This window comes from Salmo trutta, chromosome 7 (genome assembly GCF_901001165.1).
Source record: "Salmo trutta chromosome 7, fSalTru1.1, whole genome shotgun sequence".
Lineage (NCBI taxonomy): Eukaryota > Metazoa > Chordata > Actinopteri > Salmoniformes > Salmonidae > Salmo > Salmo trutta.
Genome location: NC_042963.1, coordinates 41,549,383 through 41,572,247, shown reverse-complemented (window position 1 = coordinate 41,572,247; position 22,865 = coordinate 41,549,383). Strand labels below are relative to the sequence as shown.

The window sequence follows — 22,865 nt, the reverse complement described above, 5'->3', positions numbered from 1 at the left end:
GGCCACAGAAGACTCTGTGACATCAAAGAGGAGTTCTATAGGATTGCAGGTAAGAGGATCTACAAATTACAGGACAACTGTTAACACATAGTAGGATACTCATTACTTTGTGTGACAGGTTTCCCCAATGTCATTGGTGCAGTGGACTGCACACACATAAGGATAAAAGCCCCCTCAGGTGCCCATGAGGCCGATTTTGTGAATAGGAAATCCTTTCACAGCATTAATGTTCAGGTGAACATAACTTTTTGATATTGTCCATTGACGAACACTCTGCATTGCCAGTGATGTGCATTGATTGGTGTAATATTCCTCATCTTATGATTTCAGATGGTCTACAATGCTGACTGTGTGATCAGCAATGTTGTGGCAAAATGGCCTGGCTCAGTCCATGACTCCAGAATCTTTCGGGCCTCTGAAATCTATCAGTGCCTATCACAAGGTAAGCCACACAACCCCTATTTATAACCATCATGGCTGTGTCAAGAATATCACTGTGTTTATGAGGTAGTAATGATGAGATTTTGTGTTGACAGGTGAATTCTCTGGTGTGTTGCTGGGAGACAGGGGGTATGGCTGCCAGCCTTTTCTCCTGACACCTTTCACAGACCCCCAGGAAGCACAGCAGGCCTACAACCATGCCCATGCCAGGACCAGGGCCAGAGTTGAAATGACCTTTGGCCTCCTGAAGGCACGCTTTCACTGCCTTCACAAATTAAGGGTCAGCCCTGTTAGGGCATGTGATATTACTGTGGCTTGTGCTGTCCTCCACAATGTGGCCTGCCTGAGGAAGGAGAGGGCCCCCAGAGTGCCACCAGCCATGGACTGGGACAATCCGGCAATCTTCCCTGATGACGACAGTGGTCGGCTGCTGAGGGACCAATATGTGTTGAATTATTTTAGTTAGTATGTGTGCTTTCAATTTTGGTTAAATATGTCCTGCGGTGGCAGAGGAATTTGTTTTTTTTTGGGTTCGTTTTTTTACGAATTTGGCCTCTTATGATGTTTGTGCGGTATACTGTGTGTAATACAAGGCTGCAGGGAGGCTACTGCATCCATTCATTTGTCTGTTCAGTTGATGTGTATGGATTTGTCCTGCATTTATTTTAGTGTGCAGACATGCAGGGTGTGTTATATACAGACCTTTGAATGTGTATGTATCATTTTGTATAATATGCTTGGATTCTGTGCTTTCCATCTTGTAGTCACTGTGACTTCAGTTTCGAAAGGAGCTGATGGTTTACCTGCTTTGTTTTGTCCTTATTCAATAAAGGAACATAATGTTACACATTGTGTTTTTATATTCATATGGAATGTGTATTTGTTTATATGACAGAGTACTAGGGCCACACTGAAGAAAAAGGATAAAGTCATAAATTTATGAGGCTGGTTCTTTCTGCAGAAAAGCTACATATTGTTTTTACAGTTTTGATACTTATGACAATGTGATACTTAATATTCTGGCACATCAGCATGTCTTTGTTTATGAAACCATACTGAAGTACAATTTCACGAAATGCCCCACATCTGTCATTTTAACAACTGTCCTCCTTTAAAACAACCGGTTACAATATTATTACTTGTGTTTTTTTCCCCTCTGTGGCCCTAATATTCTATCATTTTATATATAGCCTTATAGTCTATGGGAAACTGTAAATTATCTAATGATAGCAACATAATCTAAAAATTATTTTTTATCCAAAATCATTGAAATTAATGATCACAAACGTTTAAATAATGACAGTGGGTCTAGTTATATGTGATAACAATGTATAGTGAGCAGTGAAATAACTATTGGTTTCCATTTGTGGTGACTGCTGACTGACATTAGGGATGAGATTAAATAGATCCTGGAATTTAGCCTGGTCTGGAGCAGGCTAGCTCCACAGAATAAATCTCCATGGTAATTTATACCATAACATATCCTCCTGCCCCCTATCCATCTTTAGTGCAACCGGATTACGGATCAATTGAGCCAGGATCACCAACATATCCTGGCTTAATCCCTTATCCTAGTTTTGTGCAACAGGCCCCAGGTCTCAGAGCGAGTGACGTCACTGATTGAAATGCTATTAGCATGCACCACCTTTAACTAACTAGCCATTTCACATGGTTACACTCACCCCCCTTTTGACCTCCTCCTTTTCCACAGCAACCAATGATCTGGGTCAACAGCATCAATGTAACAGTATAGGTTCCGTCCCTCTCTTCGCCCCAACCTGGGCTCGAACCAGGGACCCTTGCACACATCAACAACTGACACCCACGAAGCATCGTTACCCATCGCACCACAAAAGCCGCAGCCCTTGCAATGCAAGGGGAACAACCACTTCAGGTCTCAGAGCGAGTGACGTCACGGATTGAAACGCTATTAGCGCGCACCACCGCTAACTAACTAGCCATTTCACATCGGTTACACCCAGGAGTGGGCTTCGGTGGTAGCACAGGAGCCCTGGCCGGGCTAGCTTCAGGCTGTGAATGGGATTCAGCTGCAAATGGCATGCATAAGAATCAGAGGTAATGGTCCATTTTAGATATACAGTGTAAAAGCCAGGCCTAATTATGATGTAAAAAGATCTAGCTAGGCTAATTACAAATATCAATTTATTTTTTATTCTCTGGATAGTGGAGTGAATTAATTATTTGTCTCAACCACATTTGGCACATTGCATTATGTCTTGAGAAAGTCCAGCTGTGGCATGGGGAATTTCCGACCTGTTCCCCCAGGTTGTCCCACGTAACTTCTGCGTGGAAAGGTTAATATAGCTACAGACGATGCGCGAGTCTTGTCAGCTTTCTTGAAAGTTCCTCCTCCGCAGGCAGTTCAGTGAAATTCCTCCACTGTTACCTTGTAAACAGATGAAATACAGCTGTATCAAATTGTGACAAAGATACACTTTTGAAGTCGTCTACGACTATCTTTGCTGCCTTCACATGGTAACGTATTACTTTACTTTATTTTACTTTTTTAGGCTACTTTAGCTAGTTGGACTGTACAACTGTCTATAGTGGCGGGTAAGTTAACGTTAACTTGAGAAGGATTTGACGGATCATTACCCTGGCTTGATATTAACTTTATGTCGGCAACTCTTTCATTGCGGTGGTGCCAGCGGTTTTACCTTACACATATAAATATGTTTTTCTTAGGGAGGAAGAACATTTTCTATTTTAGTAACGAAAGTCACTTACGTCGCCTATAAGTATGACGTGATCAGGAAGTGTCGGTTACATTTTGTTTCAGGTGTTGTGAACAGAATGTTTCACATGCCTTTGCTTGATGATCTGTTAAAATAAGTAGTGTAAACCATTGAAGATTAAGGTATCTGTCTGTCTCATAGTGTTAGGCATTGTGTTGATTGATTTTCTACATGAATGGTCAATGAGTCATTGACCCATTTGAGATTGAGGGGAAAAAACAATTGAGGGGAAAAAACAATTGAATCAATTTTAGAATAATGCTGTAACGTAACAATGTAGAAAAAGTGAAGGGGTCTGAATACTTCCCGAATGCACACACTCTCTTACACACACACACACACACACACACACACACACACACACACACACACACACACACACACACACACACACACACCTCTAGAGTACATGCAGTATAAACAAATCTAATGGAAGTCAATGGAGACTGGATAGTGAGTAATTTTACAGTGTTTTCTGTCTTTCTCAGATCTTAAACATTTTGAAATCATAATAGTTGGCTGGACAAATATATATAAAACAATGTCAAAAAAATGTCTACTCACACACACTCTTGGTGTATGAATTGGCATGGTAGGAGGCAGAATAATGCTCTGTTTGTTATCACATTTTGTATACAGTTGGAGTCGGAAGTTTACATACACTTAGGTTGGAGTCATTAAAAGTCGTTTTTCAACCACTCCACAAATTTCTTGTTAACAAACTATAGTTTTGGCAAGTCGGTTAGGACATCTACATTATGCATGACACAATTAATTTTTCCAACAATTTTTTACAGACAGATTATTTCACTTATAATTCACTGTATCACAATTCCAGTGGGTCAAAGGTTTACATACATTAAGTTGACTGTCCCTTTAAACAGTTTGGAAAATTCCAGAAAATTATGTTGTGGCTTTAAAAGCTTCTGATCGGCTAATTGACATAATTTGAGTCAATTGGAGGTGTACCTGTGGATGTATTTCAAGGCCTACCTTCAAACTCAGTGCCTCTTTGCTTGACATCATGGGAAAATCAAAAGAAATCACCAAGACCACAGAAAAAAAATGGTAGACCTCCACAAGTCTTGTTCATCCTTGGAAGCAATTTCCAAACGCATGAAGGTGCTGGAGGAAACAGTAAAACGAGTACGATATCGACATAACCTGAATGCCGCTCAGCAAGGAAGAAGCCACTGCCCCAAAACCACCATAAAAAAAGCCAGACTACGGTTTGCAACTGCACATGGGGACAAAGATTGTACTTTTTGGAGAAATGTCCTCTGGTCTGATGAAACAAAAATAGAACTGTTTGGCCATAATGGCCATCATTATGTTTGGAGGAAAAGGGGGGGCTTGCAAGCCTTGGAACACCATCCCAACCGTGAAGCATGGGGGTGGCAGTATCATGTTGTGGGGTGCTTTGCTGCAGGAGGGACTGGTACACTTCACAAAATAGATGGTAGGCATCATGAGGAAGGAAAATGATGTGGATATATTGAAGCAACATCTCAAGACATCAATCAGGAAGTTAAAGCTTGGTCGCAAATGGGTCTTCCAAATGGACAATGACCCCAAGCATACTTCCAAAGTTTCCAAAGACTCAGTTACACCAGCTCTGTCAGGAGGAATGGGCCAAAATTCACTCAACTTATTGTGGGAAGCTTGTGGAAGGCTACCCGAAACATTTGACCCAAGTTAAACAATTTAATGGCAATGCTACCAAATACTAATTGAGTGCATGTAAACTTCTGACTCACTGGGAATGTGATGAAAGGAATAAAAGCTGAAATAAATAATTCTCTCTACTATTTTTCTGACATGTCACATTCTTAAAATAAAGTGGTGATCCTAACCGACAGGCAATGTTTACTCGGATTAAATTAGTTTAAATGTATTTGGCTAAGGATTATGTTAACTTCCGACTTCAACTGTACATTTATCCTGTTTCCACAATCCAGTAACCCTACGTGACTTTTTGTCTCTAGTACAGGCTGGTTGGCTCTGTAGCTGTTTTGTTGTACTTGAAAGATACGTCAGCTAACTGTATGCAAAGTAGTACAGCAGGTTATTTTCCGAAGTTGACAGTTGAAACAAGCCAATGAAATGTAGCCTCTGTTTGAAATGCAATTGTTATGGAAACTGTACTAGGCCTAGGCTATGCTGTTCTACTTCTCTCATTAGCTGACATTGTAGGTCATAGAGTCATAGTTAAGACGTACAGGTTTCTGTTTGCATTCAACAGTGGGTGTACCATGTGTCATTCATTGCATTATAAATAGCCTATGTCTTTGAGTTGGCGATGTGTCATCATGCTGTGTGTATTTTTATAAGCCTATTACATAAGTTGTCATCACAGTCTTCAACTTCAAAGTGTCAAATATTGTCTTTGAGACTGGTCCGATCCCTGGCTCGAGATACATCCATGATAATGAGATTATCGCTCAAGCTCTCAAACTGACTAGGCCAATTCATGATAGCCTATAGGCCTGTGTTTTTCAGACCTTGTCTCGGGGACCCACAGACATTTCACAATGTTGTTTTAGCCCTGAACTAGCTTACCTGATACACCTAGTCAACGGCTTGATGATTAGTTGACAAGTTGAAACAGGTGTGCTAGCGGTGCAATAGTTCATATTCAAGGAAAGGCTGGGCGTCCCCGAGGAGACGTTTGAAAACCCCTGGCCTAGGCGAGAGGGTAGTTGTGTTGTGTCAACTGAAAAGTGGTAGGATTACTGGTCCTTTGTAAAATAAAACAGTGCAACTTTAGCACTTTAGAGTGAAATGCACAATCAAGTGTTTCATATTGGATCATCAGTAGTGTTGAGGATATCTTCCTGGTTAGCTTTCAGGGTTTGGCCGACAGGGTGTTTGTTCCCTTACTTTGGAGTGAGCTATTTTTTTGCCAACAAAATAACCATCCAAAAATTCTAATGCGGAGCATCAGAGTGGTTGGAGCATGAGGAAGAATAGGGAGTGTGTGTGTGTGTCTCTCTCTGACTGCATGCATGTGTGGTGGTGCTCTGTCTGTTCTCTGCCTGCCCTGCAGTGACTCAGTCTGCAGCCTACGGGCTAGGGGGACAGCTCCTTGAAGGCAGTCTTCCATACCAGTGCACACAGGAGCCCATGTAGGCCTAACCACTAACCACTGTGTGGCTTTACCAGTCAATATTTCCAAGAATCCCTTCCAGACAGTCCAAAGAACTCCTCCAACTATGGCTCAACTTGTTGCCCATCATCAATCCCATCACTCATACTTGCTGTAGTCTTGATGTGTACCGTACCAAGCGAACAGCACTACTGTAGTCTTTTGTGGATGCACAACACACAGTGGGCCTTGTTGGATTGAGTTTTCAACAATGTCCTATGTTATTGCATTGCATGATACTGTTCTGTAAGAATTTAGTAGCATTTGAGGCTTTTGCCTCTGTGGACTGGATGCTTCATTCAGAATAATAAGTATCTTTCCTGTTAGCCTGTTTACCCTGAGAAACCAGTAAGAATTGGCCAAGCCTAGTGCCAACCTAACTGTGATAGAGAGAACATGATACTTCCCACTGAAAGGGAAAGAAACTAAGCTCATACATCTGCCTTCTGCTCCGGTGAATGTACTGAATGGCTTTCTATAATTAATATATCTTTACACGCGTATCTCTGTGCTCCTCTTTGTCCCTTTGTTGATGTTTTCAAATAGTATTCAAGTAGGCTAACTTTCTCCTTGTGAGCTTTGAGCTTTGCATCTGTCCTTCTAGACTTGTTGAACTGTGTGTTTTTTACATTGTTAGTAGGACTGGAAAATTCCATGGATCTCATGATACGATATTATCACACTACTTAGGTGCCGATACGTTATTTATTGTGATTAGGGTTACAAAGGGTCGGAAACCTTCCGGTATACTTCCATAATTTACCTGGAAATGTTCCATGGGAATTTTTTGTTGTTGTTGCTTAAATTCATCAAAAAAGTTAGTTATAACATTATACATTTTTTTGTGGGATACACATAAGGCAATTCTAGTTCTCGTGGCATATTTTGGTTAAACTATCCCCAATTCAATGGAATTGCAACCCTCTGCATGCACAGTGCATTCTTCCATCACATGTACAGCTGAATCTCAAGATCTTGCACAGTAATGGGATGCTCTTGAGCCCACACTAGTACACTGTCTGAGCCAAGAACTATATGCTTTCTGGTAAGTTTTGATTACAATACTGGATGGGGTGAATATATTTTATATGACATACATTATTCTTTTGTTAACTAGTAAATAAACTCAGCAAAAAAGACATGTCCCTTTTTCAGGACCCTGTCTTTCAAAGATAATTTGTAAAAATCTAAATACTTCACAGATCTTCATTGTAAAGGGTTTAAACACTGTTTTCAATGCTTGTTCAATGAACCATGAACAATTAATGAACATGCACCTGTGGAACGGTCGTTAAGACACTAACAGCTTACAGATGGTAGGCAATTAAGGTCACAGTTATGAAAACTTAGAACACTAAAGAGGCCTTTCTACTGACTCTGAAAAACACCAAATGAAAGATGCCCAGAGGGCCTCCTCATCTGCATGAACGTGCTTTAGGCATGCTACAAGGAGGCATGAGGACTGCAGATGTGGCCAGGGCAATAAATTGCAATGTCCGTACTGTGAGAGGCCTAAGACAGCACTACCGGGTCGACAGGACGGACAGCTGATCGTCCTCGCAGTGGCAGATCACGTGTAACAACACCTGCATAGGATAGGTACATCCGAACATCACACCTGCGGGACAGGTACAGGATGACAACAACAACTGCCCGAGTTACACCAGGAACGCACAATCCCTCCATCAGTGCTCAGACTGTCTGCAATAGGCTGAGAGAGGCTGGACTGAGGGCTTGTAGGCCTGTTGTAAGGCAGGTCGTCACCAGACATCACTGGCAACAACGTCGCCTATGGGCACAAACCCACCATCTCTGGACCAGACAGGACTGGCAAAAAGTGCTCTTTTCTGACGAGTCGTAGTTTTGTCTCACCAGGGGTGATGGTCGGATTCGCGTTTATCGTCGAAGGAATGAGCGTTACACCAAGGCCTGTACTCTGGAGCGGGATCGATTTGGAGGTGGAGGGTCCGTCATGGTCTGGGCGGTGTGTCACAGCATCATCGGACTGAGCTTGTTGTCATTGCAGGCAATCTCAACGCTGTGCGTTACAGGGAAGACATCCTCCTCCCTCATGTGGCACTCTTGCAGGTGCCTTGGTGGAAGAGTGGGGCAACATCTCACAGCAAGAACTGGCAAAGATGATGCAGTCCATGAGGAGGAGGTGCACTGCAGTACTTCAATGCAGCTAGTGGCCACACCAGATACTGACTGTTATTTTTGATTTTGACTCCCCCCCTTGTTCAGGGACACATTATTCAATTTCTGTGGAACTTGTATGTGTCTCAGTTGTTGAATCACATTATGTTCATACACATATTTACACATTTTATTTTTTTACCTTTATTTAACTAAGCAAGTCAGTTAAGAACAAATTCTTATTTACAATGACAGCCTAGGAACAGTGGGTTAACTGCCTTGTTCAGGGGCAGAATGACAGATTTTTACCTTGTCAGCTATGGATTCGATCTAGCAACCTTTTGGTTACTGGCCCAACGCTCTAACCGCTTGGCTACCTGCCACCCCGTTAAGTTTGCTGAAAATAAACGCAGTTGACAGTGAGTGGACGTTTCTTTTTTTGCTGAGTTAGTAGCCAACAGCAAAGTATTTTTAAATCATTTATAACTTGTTAACAATTTCTGCTAGTTAGTTTTTGCTACCGTGTAGGTTTAGCTTGCTAACTGAGGAGTGTTAATTCACCTGTTTCCATACATGTTTCATTTTATCTTACAAAGGAGTTGTTTAATCTAACTGCTTAACTGCTTAATCTTTCCAGGAAAATCTGATGTGTGGAGACATTTCACTGCAGCTAATGTTGAACGAAAAGCTGTGTACATTTGCAAATACTGTGCCAAATTATATGTGAAGAATGCAACAAAGATGCAGAATCATCTGGCCAAGTGCATAAAGTTCCCTCAGCGCTCACAACAAGCAACCTCTGACAAAAGTCCCTCTACTTCTATTCAAGGTGAAAATGATGAATCAGACACTTTATCGATAGCAACAGCTCATGGCCCTCCTGGAATCAGAGAAATGCTGATGAATGTCTTGCTCGAGCTGTGTATGCAACTGGTTCACCTCTGATGCTCACAGGCAATGTGTATTGGAAGAGATTTCTGAATGTTCTTCGCCCAACATACACATCTCCAACCAGACATGCTTTATCTACTCATTTGCTAGATGCAGAGTTCAACAGAGTTCAAGTAAAGGTCAAGCAAATCATAGATAAAGCAGACTGTATTGCAATCATCTCTGATGGGTGGTCGAATGCTTGTGGCCAAGGAATAATTAACTATATCATCTCCACCCCTCAACGGGTATTCTGCAAGAGCACAGACACAAGGGATAACAGACACACCGGTCTATACATTTCAGATGAGCTGAAGGAAGTCATCAATGACCTTGGACCACAGAAGGTATTTGCATTGGTGACAGACAATGCTGCAAACATGAAGTCAGCTTGGTCTAAAGTGGAGGAGTCCTACCCTCACATCACACCCATTGGCTGTGCTGCTCATGCATTGAATCTGCTCCTCAAGGACATCATGGCACTGAAAACAATGGATACACTCTATAAGAGAGCCAAAGAAATGGTTAGGTATCTGAAGGGTCATCAAGTTATAGCAGCAATCTACCTCAACAGCAAAATGAGAAGAATAAGAGCACCACATTGAAGCTGCCCATCAACACCCGTTGGGGTGATGTTGTCATCATGTTTGACAGTCTCCTGGAGGGGAGGAGTCTCTCCAAGAAATGGCCATTTCACAGTCTGCCAATATGGACTGCCCCATCAAGAGGATCCTCCTGGATGATGTATTTGAGAGAGAGTGGTAAGCAGCCTGAAACTCCTGAAACCTATAGCAGTAGCCATTGTACGGCTTGAGGGAGACAATGCCATCCTGTCTGATGTTCAGACTCTGCTTGCAGATGTAAGAGAAGAAATCCATACTGCCCTTCCCACTTCACTGTTGCTCCAAGCAGAGGAAATTGCAGTTCTGAAATACATAAAAAAGCGTGAAGACTTCTGGCTGAAGCCCATACACGCCGCAGCGTACATGATGGACCCCAAGTATACTGGCAAGAGCATCCTGTCTGGTGCAGAGATCAACAAGGTCTATGGTGTCATCACTACTGTGTCTCGCCACCTTGGCCTGGATGAGGGCAAGGTTCTTGGCAGTCTGGCTAAGTACACTTCCAAGCAAGGGCTTTGGGATGGAGATGCAAAATGGCAGTCGTGCCAACATATCTCATCAGCTAACCTAGTGGAAGGGATTTGTGGATCTGAGGCTCTCCCCTGTTGCCTCCATCATCCTCCAAATCCCACCAACATCAGCCACCGCAGAACGCAACTGGTCCTTGTTTGGGAACACACACACCAAAGCACGCAACAGGCTGGCCAATACAAGGGTTGAAACATTGGTGGCCATCTGGGCAAATTTGAGGCTTTTTGAGCCTGACAACAAGCCATCCTCAACAAGGTTGGAAAGTGACAGTGAAGAATAGGCCTCAGTCTGATGTTCAAGAGGTGGACATTGAGGAGGTCCAGGGAGAAGACATGGAAGCCTGAGAGGAAGACAACCAAAGCTTTAGTTTCTAGACTTTTTACAGATGTATGTTGAAAATGTTTTCGGGAGATGCAATTGATCGTTGGGGATCATTCAATATTCCCTTTCTTTTGTTGTTCAGTGAAGTAATCCCATGTGAAGAGTCAACTCATTTAATTAAAGTTCAATTCGTAACTAAATGTTTTTTTAAATTTCTATTGGAAGGACTTAATAATTTGCAATTATGTCTACTTATGATAAGGTAAAAGGTTTATGTTTCTGTCGCCATATGATATGATAAATATAACAATGCAAAAAACATTACATTTAAATGGTATTAATTTGCATATATTTCCACGGAAAGTTTACACCTCTGAATATTCCCCAAAATGTGCAACCCTAATTGCGATTATCACGATTCTATATGTATTGTGATTCGATACTGTGATTTTATTCCAATTCGATGTTCCAAACATATTGCTCAACATATGTCTGCAGCAGAGGGACAGAGAGCCATGAGAAAATTTGTTTTGATCAGTCATGGATATAAAAGTGTTGAAAACAATTGGCTCCCTTTTTAAAAAGAAGATGAAGAACAAGCTAGGAAGGAAAAATACTGGAGTTTTGGTGCCTGTACAACCAACTAGAGAAAAAATTATATTGTGATTTTGTCGAAATGATACAATATATCGTCAAAAATAATATCCCGATATGTAACTGTATCGATTTTTTTTTAGCCCTCATCACTAATTGTTAGGCTACATGTCATTATATTCTAATGAGATCTAGGTTATGTTATCTAGAGAAAATGAACAACATAAAAATGCTATGTATAGAAAGACAATAGTCTGACATGCTCCTTCATTCAGAGAGGGTTATTTAAAGGGATCTATTTTACCTTTGCTTCCTTCTTGTCTATCTCTCTCAGACTAGGCTTCATCTACTAATTAAAGAGGCGGTTGCTAAGAGATAACAAGCAGTGACATCGCTGCTGAGAGCCTCTGATGTGCTGCAGCCTGAACCTGCATCTCTACTCTGGGTCTCTTCTCTCAACCCCCATCTAGACCTGAGTGCACCTGACCCATGTGAAGGAGTAGGGGGAGAGAGAGAGAAAGTGGAGCCACACCACATACCACACGCCATGGCAGCTTTCACCAGTACCCCGAAAGTGAGTTCCGGGAGTGCTCCTCGCCACGGGTTCAGGGAGGAGAGCCCAGCGGAGTGTGACTGGAAGGACTGTGACACTGGAGGCAGCGAGCGGTCTAGAGGACACTGCACCATGCTGGAGAAGACCCATGACTTCTTCCAGACCTGTGACATTGAGGACAAGGGCTTCATCACCCGCCGGGACATGCAGGTAAGATCACCTATATGGGATCACCGAGTCTGACAGAATCATCTCATGGGAAGTTATTGAAATGTTTAGGCTACACCAGACATGCATTATGTATGTTCCAATCCCTACTGTGTAGTTACCTAGTCATGTGTCGATGTTACTGTTATGTCAAGAGTACCAAATATTTCAAAGCTCCAACTTTTGATACTGATTTTTACAATGCAATAAGTTATGACCGTTTTGTTTTGAACTGTGATTCATGCTGAATGTTGTTTTGCCGCTCTGAAGGTTCAAAATAATTCTGAGTTGTAGTCGGTTGGTTGGAGTTGTGATGGATATCTGTAGATGTATTCTAGCCTACACACCTGGTCCCGTAACTCACTATTGTTATCATTCAGGCTTTTGTAAGGGCATTTGAATGACTGCTGTTAACAATCGAATACACAAAACAATGAGGAAATTATAGCAATCTAACAACTGCAACAAATCCTCCATAGATGTTTATGTTAGATTTGGAGACAAATATCTGGTCATTTCATTAGGCTGCACATGGAGGACAGAGACTGTGTGTGCTCCCTGTGTGTCCTCCTTAGAATTAGCTAGAACACTTCTATATCTCTGTGGTGTGCTCATTAGAGATGTTTCTGAGGACATACTCTCCTGAATTAGAATGATAGAGACTATGTGAAAAGAGTGCCAGGAACCCACAACACCTACGGGCAGCAAAGAGCCAAGCGGATCCACGCTTTGTCATACATCTCCTTCAGCTGCGTTATTGTGCAGATCCAGAAGCCTTTCACATTCATCCATGGCAGTATTATTTTGATGGAGCACTTGTGAGCCCACACCGTGACAAGGGTCTCTCAATAGAATAGATGGGTTCCTTTGATCATTGCTTACGGGAATATATAGAAAATTACCTTATACCCATACGTTTTCAGACCCTTTGCTATGAGACTCGAAATTGAGCTCAGGTGCATCCTGTTTCCATTGATCATGTTTCTACAACTTGGAATTCAATTGATTGGACATGATTTGGAAAGGCAAACACCTGTCTATATAAGGTCCCACAGTTGACAGTGCCTGTCAGAGCAAAAACCAAGCCATGAGGTCAAAGGAATTGTCTGTAGAGCTCCGAGACAGGATTGTGTCGAGGCACAGATCTGGGGAGGGTACCAAAACATTTCCGATTGTGTTTTTTTGTTTGTTTATTTGCGTTTTTTGTTACTTATTTTGTACATAATGTTGCCGCTACCGTCTCTTATGACCGAAAATAACTTCTGGACATCAGGACTGCGATTACTCACCACAGACTAGCAGAATCCTTTTTTTCCTTTAATGAGTCTGACGAGCCCGACGCGAATGATATACTGCTTTCTTGGGAACAGGCCCAGATCCCTGTGTTTGTGTGAAGAGGAGGTGGAGAAAAAGGGGCCAAAGGGCGGGCGGGCTGCCTAATGAGAATTCGTAGGCGATCCAATAAACCCCCACTTCCTTCCATTCTGCTAGTACACGTGCGATCTTTGGAGAAGAAAATAGATGACCTACGCGCAAGATTAAACTACCAACGGGACATTCAAAACTGTAATATCTTATGCTTCACGGAGTCGTGGCTGAATGACGACACTATCAACATACAGCTGGCTGGTTATACGCTGTACCGGCAGGATAGAACAGCGGCGTCTGGTAAGACAAGGGGCGGCGGGCTCTGTATTTTTGTAAATAACAGCTGGTGCACGATATCTAAGGAAGTCTCGAGCTATTGCTCACCTGAGGTAGAGTATATCATGATAAGCTGTAGACCACACTATCTACTTAGTTTTCATCTGTATTTGTCATAGCTGTTTTACATACCACCACAGTCAGAGGCTGGCACTAAGACAGCATTGAATGAGCTGTATTCCACCCATAAGCAAACAAGAAAACGCTCACCCAGAGGCGGCAGTCTTAGTAGCCAGGGACTTTAATGCAGGGAAACTCAAATCTGTTTTACCAAATTTCTATCAGCATGTTAAATGTGCAACCAGGACCACCTTTACTCCACACACAGAGACGGATACAAAGCGCTCCCTCGCCCTCCATTTGGCAAATCTGACCCTAATTCTATCCTCCTGATTCCTGCTTACAAGCAAAAATTAAAGCAGGAAGCACCAGTGGCTAAATCAATAAAAAAGTGGTCAGATGAAGCAGATGCTAAGCTACAAGACTGTTTTGCTAGCACAGACTGGAATATGTTCTGGGATTCCTCTGATGGCATTGAGGAGTACACCACATCAGTCATTGGCTTCATCAATAAGTGCATCGATGAAGTCGTCCCCACAGTGACCATACGTACATACCCCAACCAGAAGCCATGGATTACAGGCAACATCCACACTGAGCTAAAGGCTAGTGCTGCCGCTTTCAAGGAGCGGGACTCTATCCCAGAAGCTTATAAGAAATCCCGCTATGCCCTCCGACGAACCATCAAACAGGCAAAGCGTCAATACAGGACTAAGATTGAATTGTACAACACCGGCTCTGACGCTCGTCGTATGTGGCAGGGCTTGCAAACCATTACAGACTACAGAGGGAAGCACAGCCGAGAGCTGCCCAGTGACACGAGCCTACCGGATGAGCTAAACTACTTCTATGCTCGCTTCGAGGCAAATGGCACTGAAACATGCATGACAGCACCAGCTCTTCCGGAAGACTGTGTGATCACGCTCTCAGCAGCCGATGTGAGTAAGACCTTTAAACAGGTCAACATTCATAAGGCCGTAGGGCCAGACGGATTACCAGGACGTGTACTGCAAGCATGCGCTGACCAACTGGCAAGTGTCTTCACTGACATTTTCAACCTCTCCCTGTCCGAGTCTGTAATACCAACATGTATTAAGCAGACCACCATAGTCCCTATGCCCAAGAGCACTAAGCTAACCTGCCTAAATGACTACCGACCCATAGCACTCACGTCTGTAGCCATGAAGTGCTTTGAAAGGCTGGTCATGGTTCACATCAACACCATTATCCCAGAAACCCTAGACCCACTCCAATTTGCATACCGCCCCAACAGATCCACAGATGATGCAATCTATTGCACTCCACACTGCCCTTTCCCACCTGGACAAAAGAAACACTTATGTGAGAATGCTATTCATTGACTACAGCTCAGCGTTCAACACCATAGTGTCCTCAAAGCTCATCAATAAGCTAAGGACCCTGGGACTAAACACCTCCCTCTGCAACTGGATCCTGGACTTCCTGACGGGCCACCCCCAGGTGGTAAGGGTAGGTAACAACACATCCGCCACGCTGATCCTCAACACAGAGGCCCCTCAGGGGTGCTTGCTCAGCCCCATCCTGTACTCCCTGTTCACTCATGACTGCATGGCCAGGCACGACTCCAACACCATTAAGTTTGCCGATGACACAACAGTGGTAGGCCTGGTCACCGACAACGAAGAGACAGCCTATAGGGAGGAGGACAGAGACCTGGCCAGGTGGTGCCAGGACAACAACCTCTCCCTCAACGTGATCAAGACAAAGGAGATGATTGTGAACTACAGGAAAAAGAGGACCGAGCATGCCCCCATTCTCATCGACAGGGCTGCATTGGAGCAGGTTGAGAGCTCCAAGTTCCTTGGTGTCCACAGCACCAAAAAACTAACTTAGTCCACGCACACCAAGACAGTTGTGAAGAGGGCACGACAAAACCTATTCCCCCTCAGGAGACTGAAAAGATTTGTCATGGGTCCTCAGATCTTCAAAACGTTCTATAGCTGCACCATCGAGAACGTCCTGACTGGTTGCATCACTGCCTGGTACGGCAACTGTTCGGCCTCCGACCGCAAGGCACTACAGATGGTAGTGCGAACGGCCCAGTACATCACTGGGGCCAAGCTTCCTGCCATCCAGGACCTCTATACCAGGCAGAGGAAAGCCCTTGTCAAAGACCCTAGCCACAACAGTCATAGACTGTTCTCTCTGCTACCGCATGGCAAGCGGTACCGAAGTGCCAAGTCTAGGTCCAAGAGGCTTCTAAACAGCTTCTACCCCCAAGCCTTAAGACTTCTGAACACCTAATCAAATGGCTACTCAGACTATTTGGATTGCCACCCCCCCCCCCCCCCCCTTTTTTTACACCTCTGCTACTCTCTGTTGTTATCATCTATGCATAGTCACTTTAATAACTCTACCTACATGTACATATTACTTCAGCTAACCGGTGCCCCCGCACATTGACTCAGTACCGGTACCCCTCTGTATATAGTCTCGCTGTTGTTATTTTACTGCTGCTCTTTAATTACTTGTTACTTTTATTTCTTGTACTTATCCGTATTTTTTTAACTGCATTGTTGGTTAGGGGCTCGTAAGTAAGCATTTCACTTTAAGGTCTACACATCTGTTGTATTCGGCACATGTGGTTTGATTTGACTATTCAGGATTGTGCGAAAGATGAACGGAGCAAAGTACAGAGAGATCCTTGATGAAAACCTGCTCCAGAGTGCTCAGGAACTCAGACTGACCCTAAGCACACAGCCAAGACAACGTAGGAGTGGCTTCGGGATAAGTCTCTGAATGTCCTTGAGTGGTCCAGCCAGAGCCCGGACTTGAACCCGATTAAACATCTCTGGAAAGACCTGAAAATAGCTGTGCAGCGACGCTCCCCATCCAACCTGACAGAGCTTGAGATGATCTGCAAAGAAGAGTTGTAGAAACTTCCAAAACAGGTGTGCCAAGCTTGTTGCGTCATACCCAAGAAGACTCAAGGCTTTAATCGCTGCTAAAGGGGCTTCAACAAAGTACTGAGTAAAGGGTCTGAATGCTTATGTAAATGTGATAGATGTTTTTTTTTAAATAAATTTGCAAAAATTTCAAAAACCCTTTTTTTGCTTTGTCATTGTGTGTAGATTGACGAGGGAAAAAAACGACTTAATCCATTTTAGAATAAGGCTGTAACCTAACAAAATGTGGGAAAAGTCAAGGGGTCTGAATACTTTCCGAATCCACTATATACAACCAGAGCAGGTGGTACAGGAAAGTCATTTTGATTTAGTCAGGCATTTACTATGCCTGATAAGGCAACCCTTGTTTATCCACAAGGGTTAAGAATCTGGTTAAGTGGCACAAGAACCCTTTTTTAAAATATGTTTCATTTACTTTCATAACGTATTCTAGTAAATGCCAGCATTGCCATAGATGTGCACATGTAGCATTTTGTGCTGATGCACATACTGTACAGCCTGTACAATGCTTTTCACACCATGACCTAAAGGTTGGCAGTGGTGTGTCTCAGGCTGTGAACTCTGTTTGCTGACATAAGGGATGTATTCAGTCCAGATAACAGAATGTACAAGCAGTGGACAGCAGACTAGGCCTCATAGAGTTCCTACTATGAATTTCACAAGTGGTTTCAGTGTAAACATTGACATGCACAGCTCACAGAGGTGTGGCAGCATTTGGCTTTTCAGAATCATTCTGGTCTTTACTGTTTATTTTCAGTTTTAAGTCTGTTTGCTTGTCTATATTCCAAACAGTTTTTACACTCTGCTTGGCCTTGGTGTGTAAATGGTGGTTTGGGCTATGTATTAACACAGATTAAGATTAAGGTTTATGTTGACTTTTTTTTGCTGTTTTTGTTGACTGGGCAGACGTGTTAATTTCTAAAATGTTTGGGTTGAATCCGAATAAAGATGTCACAGGTTCATTAATATAAACATTTTATAAAACAAATAGAGTAGTTATTTACGATTCGTTCATCATGAACAGGTTTACATCCATTAGATCAGTTGTGTGAGTGCAAATAATACACTATCCTACTCCTTATGAACATGAAGTTCTTACAAAGTCCTGTACTTGGATACAAATCTCTTCTGATGCTAATCATAGTGTTGAGTGTTTTCCCAGGGGCTTATGCCTGGCTGACAGCTGTTGTACCATGTACTGTATTGTTAATGTAAATACTCCAGAATCCTTCAGGTCCCCAGTTGTTTCAATGGCACCTGACAGTGTGTCCTGCTCCACAGAGGCTCCATGGAGAGCTGCCCCTCAGTGCCGAGGAGCTGGAGAACGTCTTTGACACCCTGGACTCTGACGGCAATGGATACCTCACCCTGGAGGAATTCTCCTTGGGCTTTAGTAGGTTGACTATGTTCCCTTCTCACTTTCTACTATCCACTGTATGTTTATGTGCTGTGATTGTTCCGTTTTGATGTCAATATTAGTGTCTTCTATTTCCACATAATAATATCAACAGTGCTAGTGCACCGTGCAAACGGAGTATGGTAGCTCAGCGTAGGTGCAGGTGCAAGTAGAGAGAAAGAGAAGGGAAAGAGTGGAGAGTGAGAGTAAAGGATATTATGAATCATCTCCTGGACTCTTGTTTCTCTAGGTGAGTTCCTGTTTGGCCAGAGGAACTCTGCAACAGAGGGGATGGGGGAGGCCAGCCCCATTGCCAAGGAACCCACTCAGGGCCCTTCAGACTCCCTGTACCAGACCCAGTGGGAGGAGCGGTTGGTGGGCAGCGAGGACGAGGAGGAGAAGCACTTCTGCATGCTAATGGGGAGCTTGGGAGACAGCAACGTCTTTGAGGAGTGAGTGTTTGTTTTTGTCTTTGACATCCATATTATGCAATCCTTTGTCCACCCCTCAACAATGCCCTCAAATGACCTATTTGTCTATTCCATTAGATTGGTCAGCTGTGCAAAACAAAAAGCACTAAGTTGCCACTCCTTAGTAGTGCTAGCCACTCTACTTGCTGTTTCAATCTACTTGCTTTGATATTTCTCTGGAAATTCTGAGCTTAACAACCAAGCATAGAACATAGATTAAATCCTGAAGTGTACTGTCTTCTTCCTCAAAATCATCAGACATACGAAAAGTTCATCAAAATTGATTTGGCTTGCTTAACCTTCGACAAATCATTACAGTCGACGACATTCATGTCTATGGAAGTAAATGTCAGGCCTCGTATAACGCATGACTAGACTCACCTTTAGCAAACAAGTACAGCTCAATAAAGATAAACAGTAGTAGTGGAGGATGTACATTTGATAAGGACATCCTGTTGACTGTGTAAACCTGGGTTAGAACCAGAGAGGAATGCTGATCATTTACATCAGATCGGTTTGTGCACCAACCTCCGGTGTGTCTTCCTGAAGTTGACATGGCGTAGGAGTCTACTGTAAGGAGTCTTCCAGAGGTCTGCGAGTCAAGTCAACAAGTCCACATTTCTATGAACAGATCCATCAAACATATGCATTGCATGGCGGAGGATGATTGTTTTGTCTTTCCACACATTCACCTGCATTTTACAATACAATGTTCAATAGCAGTCGTTATCTGAACACTGACGTGAATACCTGGGCACAGACAAAGATGGCTTTAAACTGTCAAAATAGTTGTTTTCTACTAACCGGAAAGGGGATTTTCAAGGCCAAGATCATCTTGTCCAAGTGTACATTTTAAACAAATATGTAAGCATGGTTGCAGGCAGCCCACAGCCACCCACTGCCTGCCTGCCCACAGCCACCCACTGCCTGCCTGCCCACAGCCACCCACTGCCTGCCTGCCAACAGCCACCCACTGCCTGCCTGCCCACAGCCACCCTCTGCCTGCCTGTCCACAGCCACCCACTGCCTGCCTGTCCACAGCCACCCACTGCCTGCCTGTCCACAGCCACCCACTGCCTGCCTGTCCACAGCCACCCACTGCCTGCCTGCCCACAGCCACCCACTGCCTGCCTGCCCACAGCCTGCCTGCCCACAGCCACCCACTGCCTGCCTGCCCACAGCCACCCACTGCCTGCCTGCCCACAGCCACCCACTGCCTGCCTGTCCACAGCCACCCACTGCCTGCCTGCCCACAGCCACCCACTGCCTGCCTGCCCACAGCCACCCACTGCCTGCCTGCCCACAGCCACCCACTGCCTGCTCACAGCCACCCACTGCCTGCCTGCCCACAGCCACCCACTGCCTGCCTGTCCACAGCCACCCACTGCCTGCCTGTCCACAGCCACCCACTGCCTGCCTGTCCACAGCCACCCACTGCCTGCCTGTCCACAGCCACCCACTGCCTGCCTGCCCACAGCCACCCACTGCCTGCCTGTCCACTGCCTGCCTGTCCACAGCCACCCACTGCCTGCCTGTCCACAGCCACCCACTGCCTGCCTGTCCACAGCCACCCACTGCCTGCCTGTCCACAGCCACCCACTGCCTGCCTGTCCACAGCCACCCACTGCCTGCCTGCCACAGCCACCCACTGCCTGCCTGCCCACAGCCACCCACTGCCTGCCTGCCCACAGCCACCCACTGCCTGCCTGCCCACAGCCACCCACTGCCTGCCTGCCCACAGCCACCCACTGCCTGCCTGCCCACAGCCACCCACTGCCTGCCTGTCCACAGCCACCCACTGCCTGCCTGTCCACAGCCACCCACTGCCTGCCTGCCCACAGCCACCCACTGCCTGTCTGCCCACAGCCACCCACTGCCTGTCTGCCCACAGCCACCCACTGCCTGTCTGCCCACAGCCACCCACTGCCTGTCTGCCCACAGCCACCCACTGCCTGCCTGCCCACAGCCACCCACTGCCTGCTCACAGCCACCCACTGCCTACCTACAGCCACCCACTGCCTGTCTGCCCATAGCCACCCATTGTCCTAATTGTTCACATTGACCTTGTCTTAAAATAAAATCTATTCATGGCTCTATTTCTATGTCCGTGTCTCCATATAATTCTACTTCAAGTATAATTCAATGTCTTTCCTCCAAGAAGAACCACAGTACAGTTCTTCTACAGAAATCTAACTGCAGTATACAGACTGTATTCCAGGTCTTGTCATTCAGGCTAATCTTTGTTCTGACCCGTTTCCCATCAGCCCTGGCGAGGTGCGTAGTCTTTGGGCCCAGCTGAGGAGGGACGAGCCGCACCTCCTGTCCAACTTTGAGGAGTTCCTGGCCAGGGTAATTTTACAGATCACAGGGGCCAACCAGGAGAGGATGGAGATGGAGAGCGCCCTTAAAAGGTTAGTAGCCTACTACTTCATTCATCAGATATTGGTGCACATTGTGGATTTAGGCAATTAGCAGCCCACTGTTGCCTGGTCCCAGATCTGTTTGGGCTGTCTTGCCAACTCCTATGGTCATTGGCAAGGCAGCACCAACAGATCTGGGACCAGGCTAGCTCAAAATGTTCCTTTACAGAAAACCTCATTGCCTGAGTAATGAAGGGCGAAGTAGCCTACTGCATGTACTTGCTATGTGTGCCAGTTAGACCTTTATGGCATGAGGGCATCTACAGAATGGTCGTCCCCAGGTATGTATCTGTTTTTTCCCCGTTTTTTCATTCTATTACTAAAAGCATCACTTTTTCTTTCAGATTTGTAGTCCTTAGTTAAGCCAGCTAAATTCACACATTGAGTGTTAGTCCTGCCTTGGGAGGGTAGAAGTGTTAAAGTTTTACAGTGTGGGCGCAACAAACATTTACTTCAAGAGACACATTTACTCAACCTTCTAGTTCCAAAGCCTTATTAAGTGTTTGTGAATGTTCTCCCTAAACACCAACTTTCTTGAAATCATGTTGGGCAATATGTATGGCAATTTTACACAAGGAATACTACTCCACAATCTCTACCTACAGTACTTGTTTATTATGTCATGTTTCAACTGAGCACAGCTTTTGTACCACAGTGGTCCATTATCACAGTTTCACATAGTTGAACAGCATCTAGTTCGGTGGGCTGACAGAAATTCTGACAGAAATGAATGCAAATGTTGCATAAGGCTGCTATGTGGCTCACACTTTGCAGCTGTTTCAAAATGTATTGTCAATGTCTTTCTTGCTGTATTCTGAGCTGTAGACACGCAGGGATGTTTGATTAAAGCTGATCAGAGTAGTCAGGCGTGGAATGGTTCAGTAATTACAGTTATCCCTTTTATCTTCAGATGTGAACTACATGTAATGCTAGACTGATAATAAGTGTTATTTTTTCATGGTACTCCCTTGAAAATCTATTTGTTGCTGTGCCTGTTTGGAATGCATCACAATAGGTTACAAATACCTACTGTATGATTGAAATGGCAAACTGGAAGCTCATGTAAGATCTCAAGTACGGCATTTATGTGCTGCCTGTGCATGTGATTCTATGCCTATGCATATGATTCTATGCCTATGCATGTGATTCACCAAACTAACGGAATATGCTGTATTAGCATTAACAAGATGAAAATATTTCTAAATCCGAACAGAAAATCAGCAACACATGACGATGAGATCCATCGCTTATATGAAGAAATGGAACAGCAAATCAAAAGTGAGAAGGACAGGATCTTACTGCAGGTAAAGAGATCCCCCACTGAATACAACACACTTATTAGTAACTTCAGTTTTCTGAGATCTCTCTTTCTCTCTCACACACTTTCTCTCACGCTCTTTCTCACTCTCCCTCTCACACACTCTCTCTCACACTGTCTATCTCTCTCACACTCTGTCTCACACTGTCTATCTCTCTCACTCTCCACTGCAGGACTCTGAGCGCTTCCTGTCTAGGAGTCAGGATCTGGAGCATCAGCTGTCCAGTAAGGAAAGGGAGCTGGATCGGATCTTCCAGAAACAGAGGAGGGTGAGTCGGGACACCAAATTGATCATCACTGGCATCACAGTAAAGG

At 44.3% G+C, this 22,865-nt stretch overlaps 1 protein-coding gene across 4 annotated transcripts in view; it reads left to right on the top strand.

Moving 5' to 3' along the window:
- The first annotated feature begins 2,424 nt into the window (after nucleotides 1–2,424).
- LOC115197413 (ras and EF-hand domain-containing protein homolog) overlaps nucleotides 2,425–22,865 on the top strand; it is a 34,546-nt gene continuing 14,105 nt past the window's right edge. The window contains exons 1-7 of one of the 4 annotated variants that reach the window (XM_029758911.1): nucleotides 2,425–2,517; nucleotides 11,948–12,240; nucleotides 18,228–18,339; nucleotides 18,593–18,794; nucleotides 21,077–21,223; nucleotides 22,446–22,536; nucleotides 22,724–22,819. In XM_029758911.1, the coding sequence (XP_029614771.1) occupies nucleotides 2,496–2,517; nucleotides 11,948–12,240; nucleotides 18,228–18,339; nucleotides 18,593–18,794; nucleotides 21,077–21,223; nucleotides 22,446–22,536; nucleotides 22,724–22,819 (963 nt within the window). In that variant the 5' untranslated portion in view covers nucleotides 2,425–2,495. Of the gene's footprint in view, nucleotides 2,518–2,807; nucleotides 2,938–11,811; nucleotides 12,241–18,227; nucleotides 18,340–18,592; nucleotides 18,795–21,076; nucleotides 21,224–22,445; nucleotides 22,537–22,723; nucleotides 22,820–22,865 lie in introns of those variants that run through there. The other 3 variants (XM_029758914.1, XM_029758915.1, XM_029758912.1) reach the window with 3 other exon arrangements.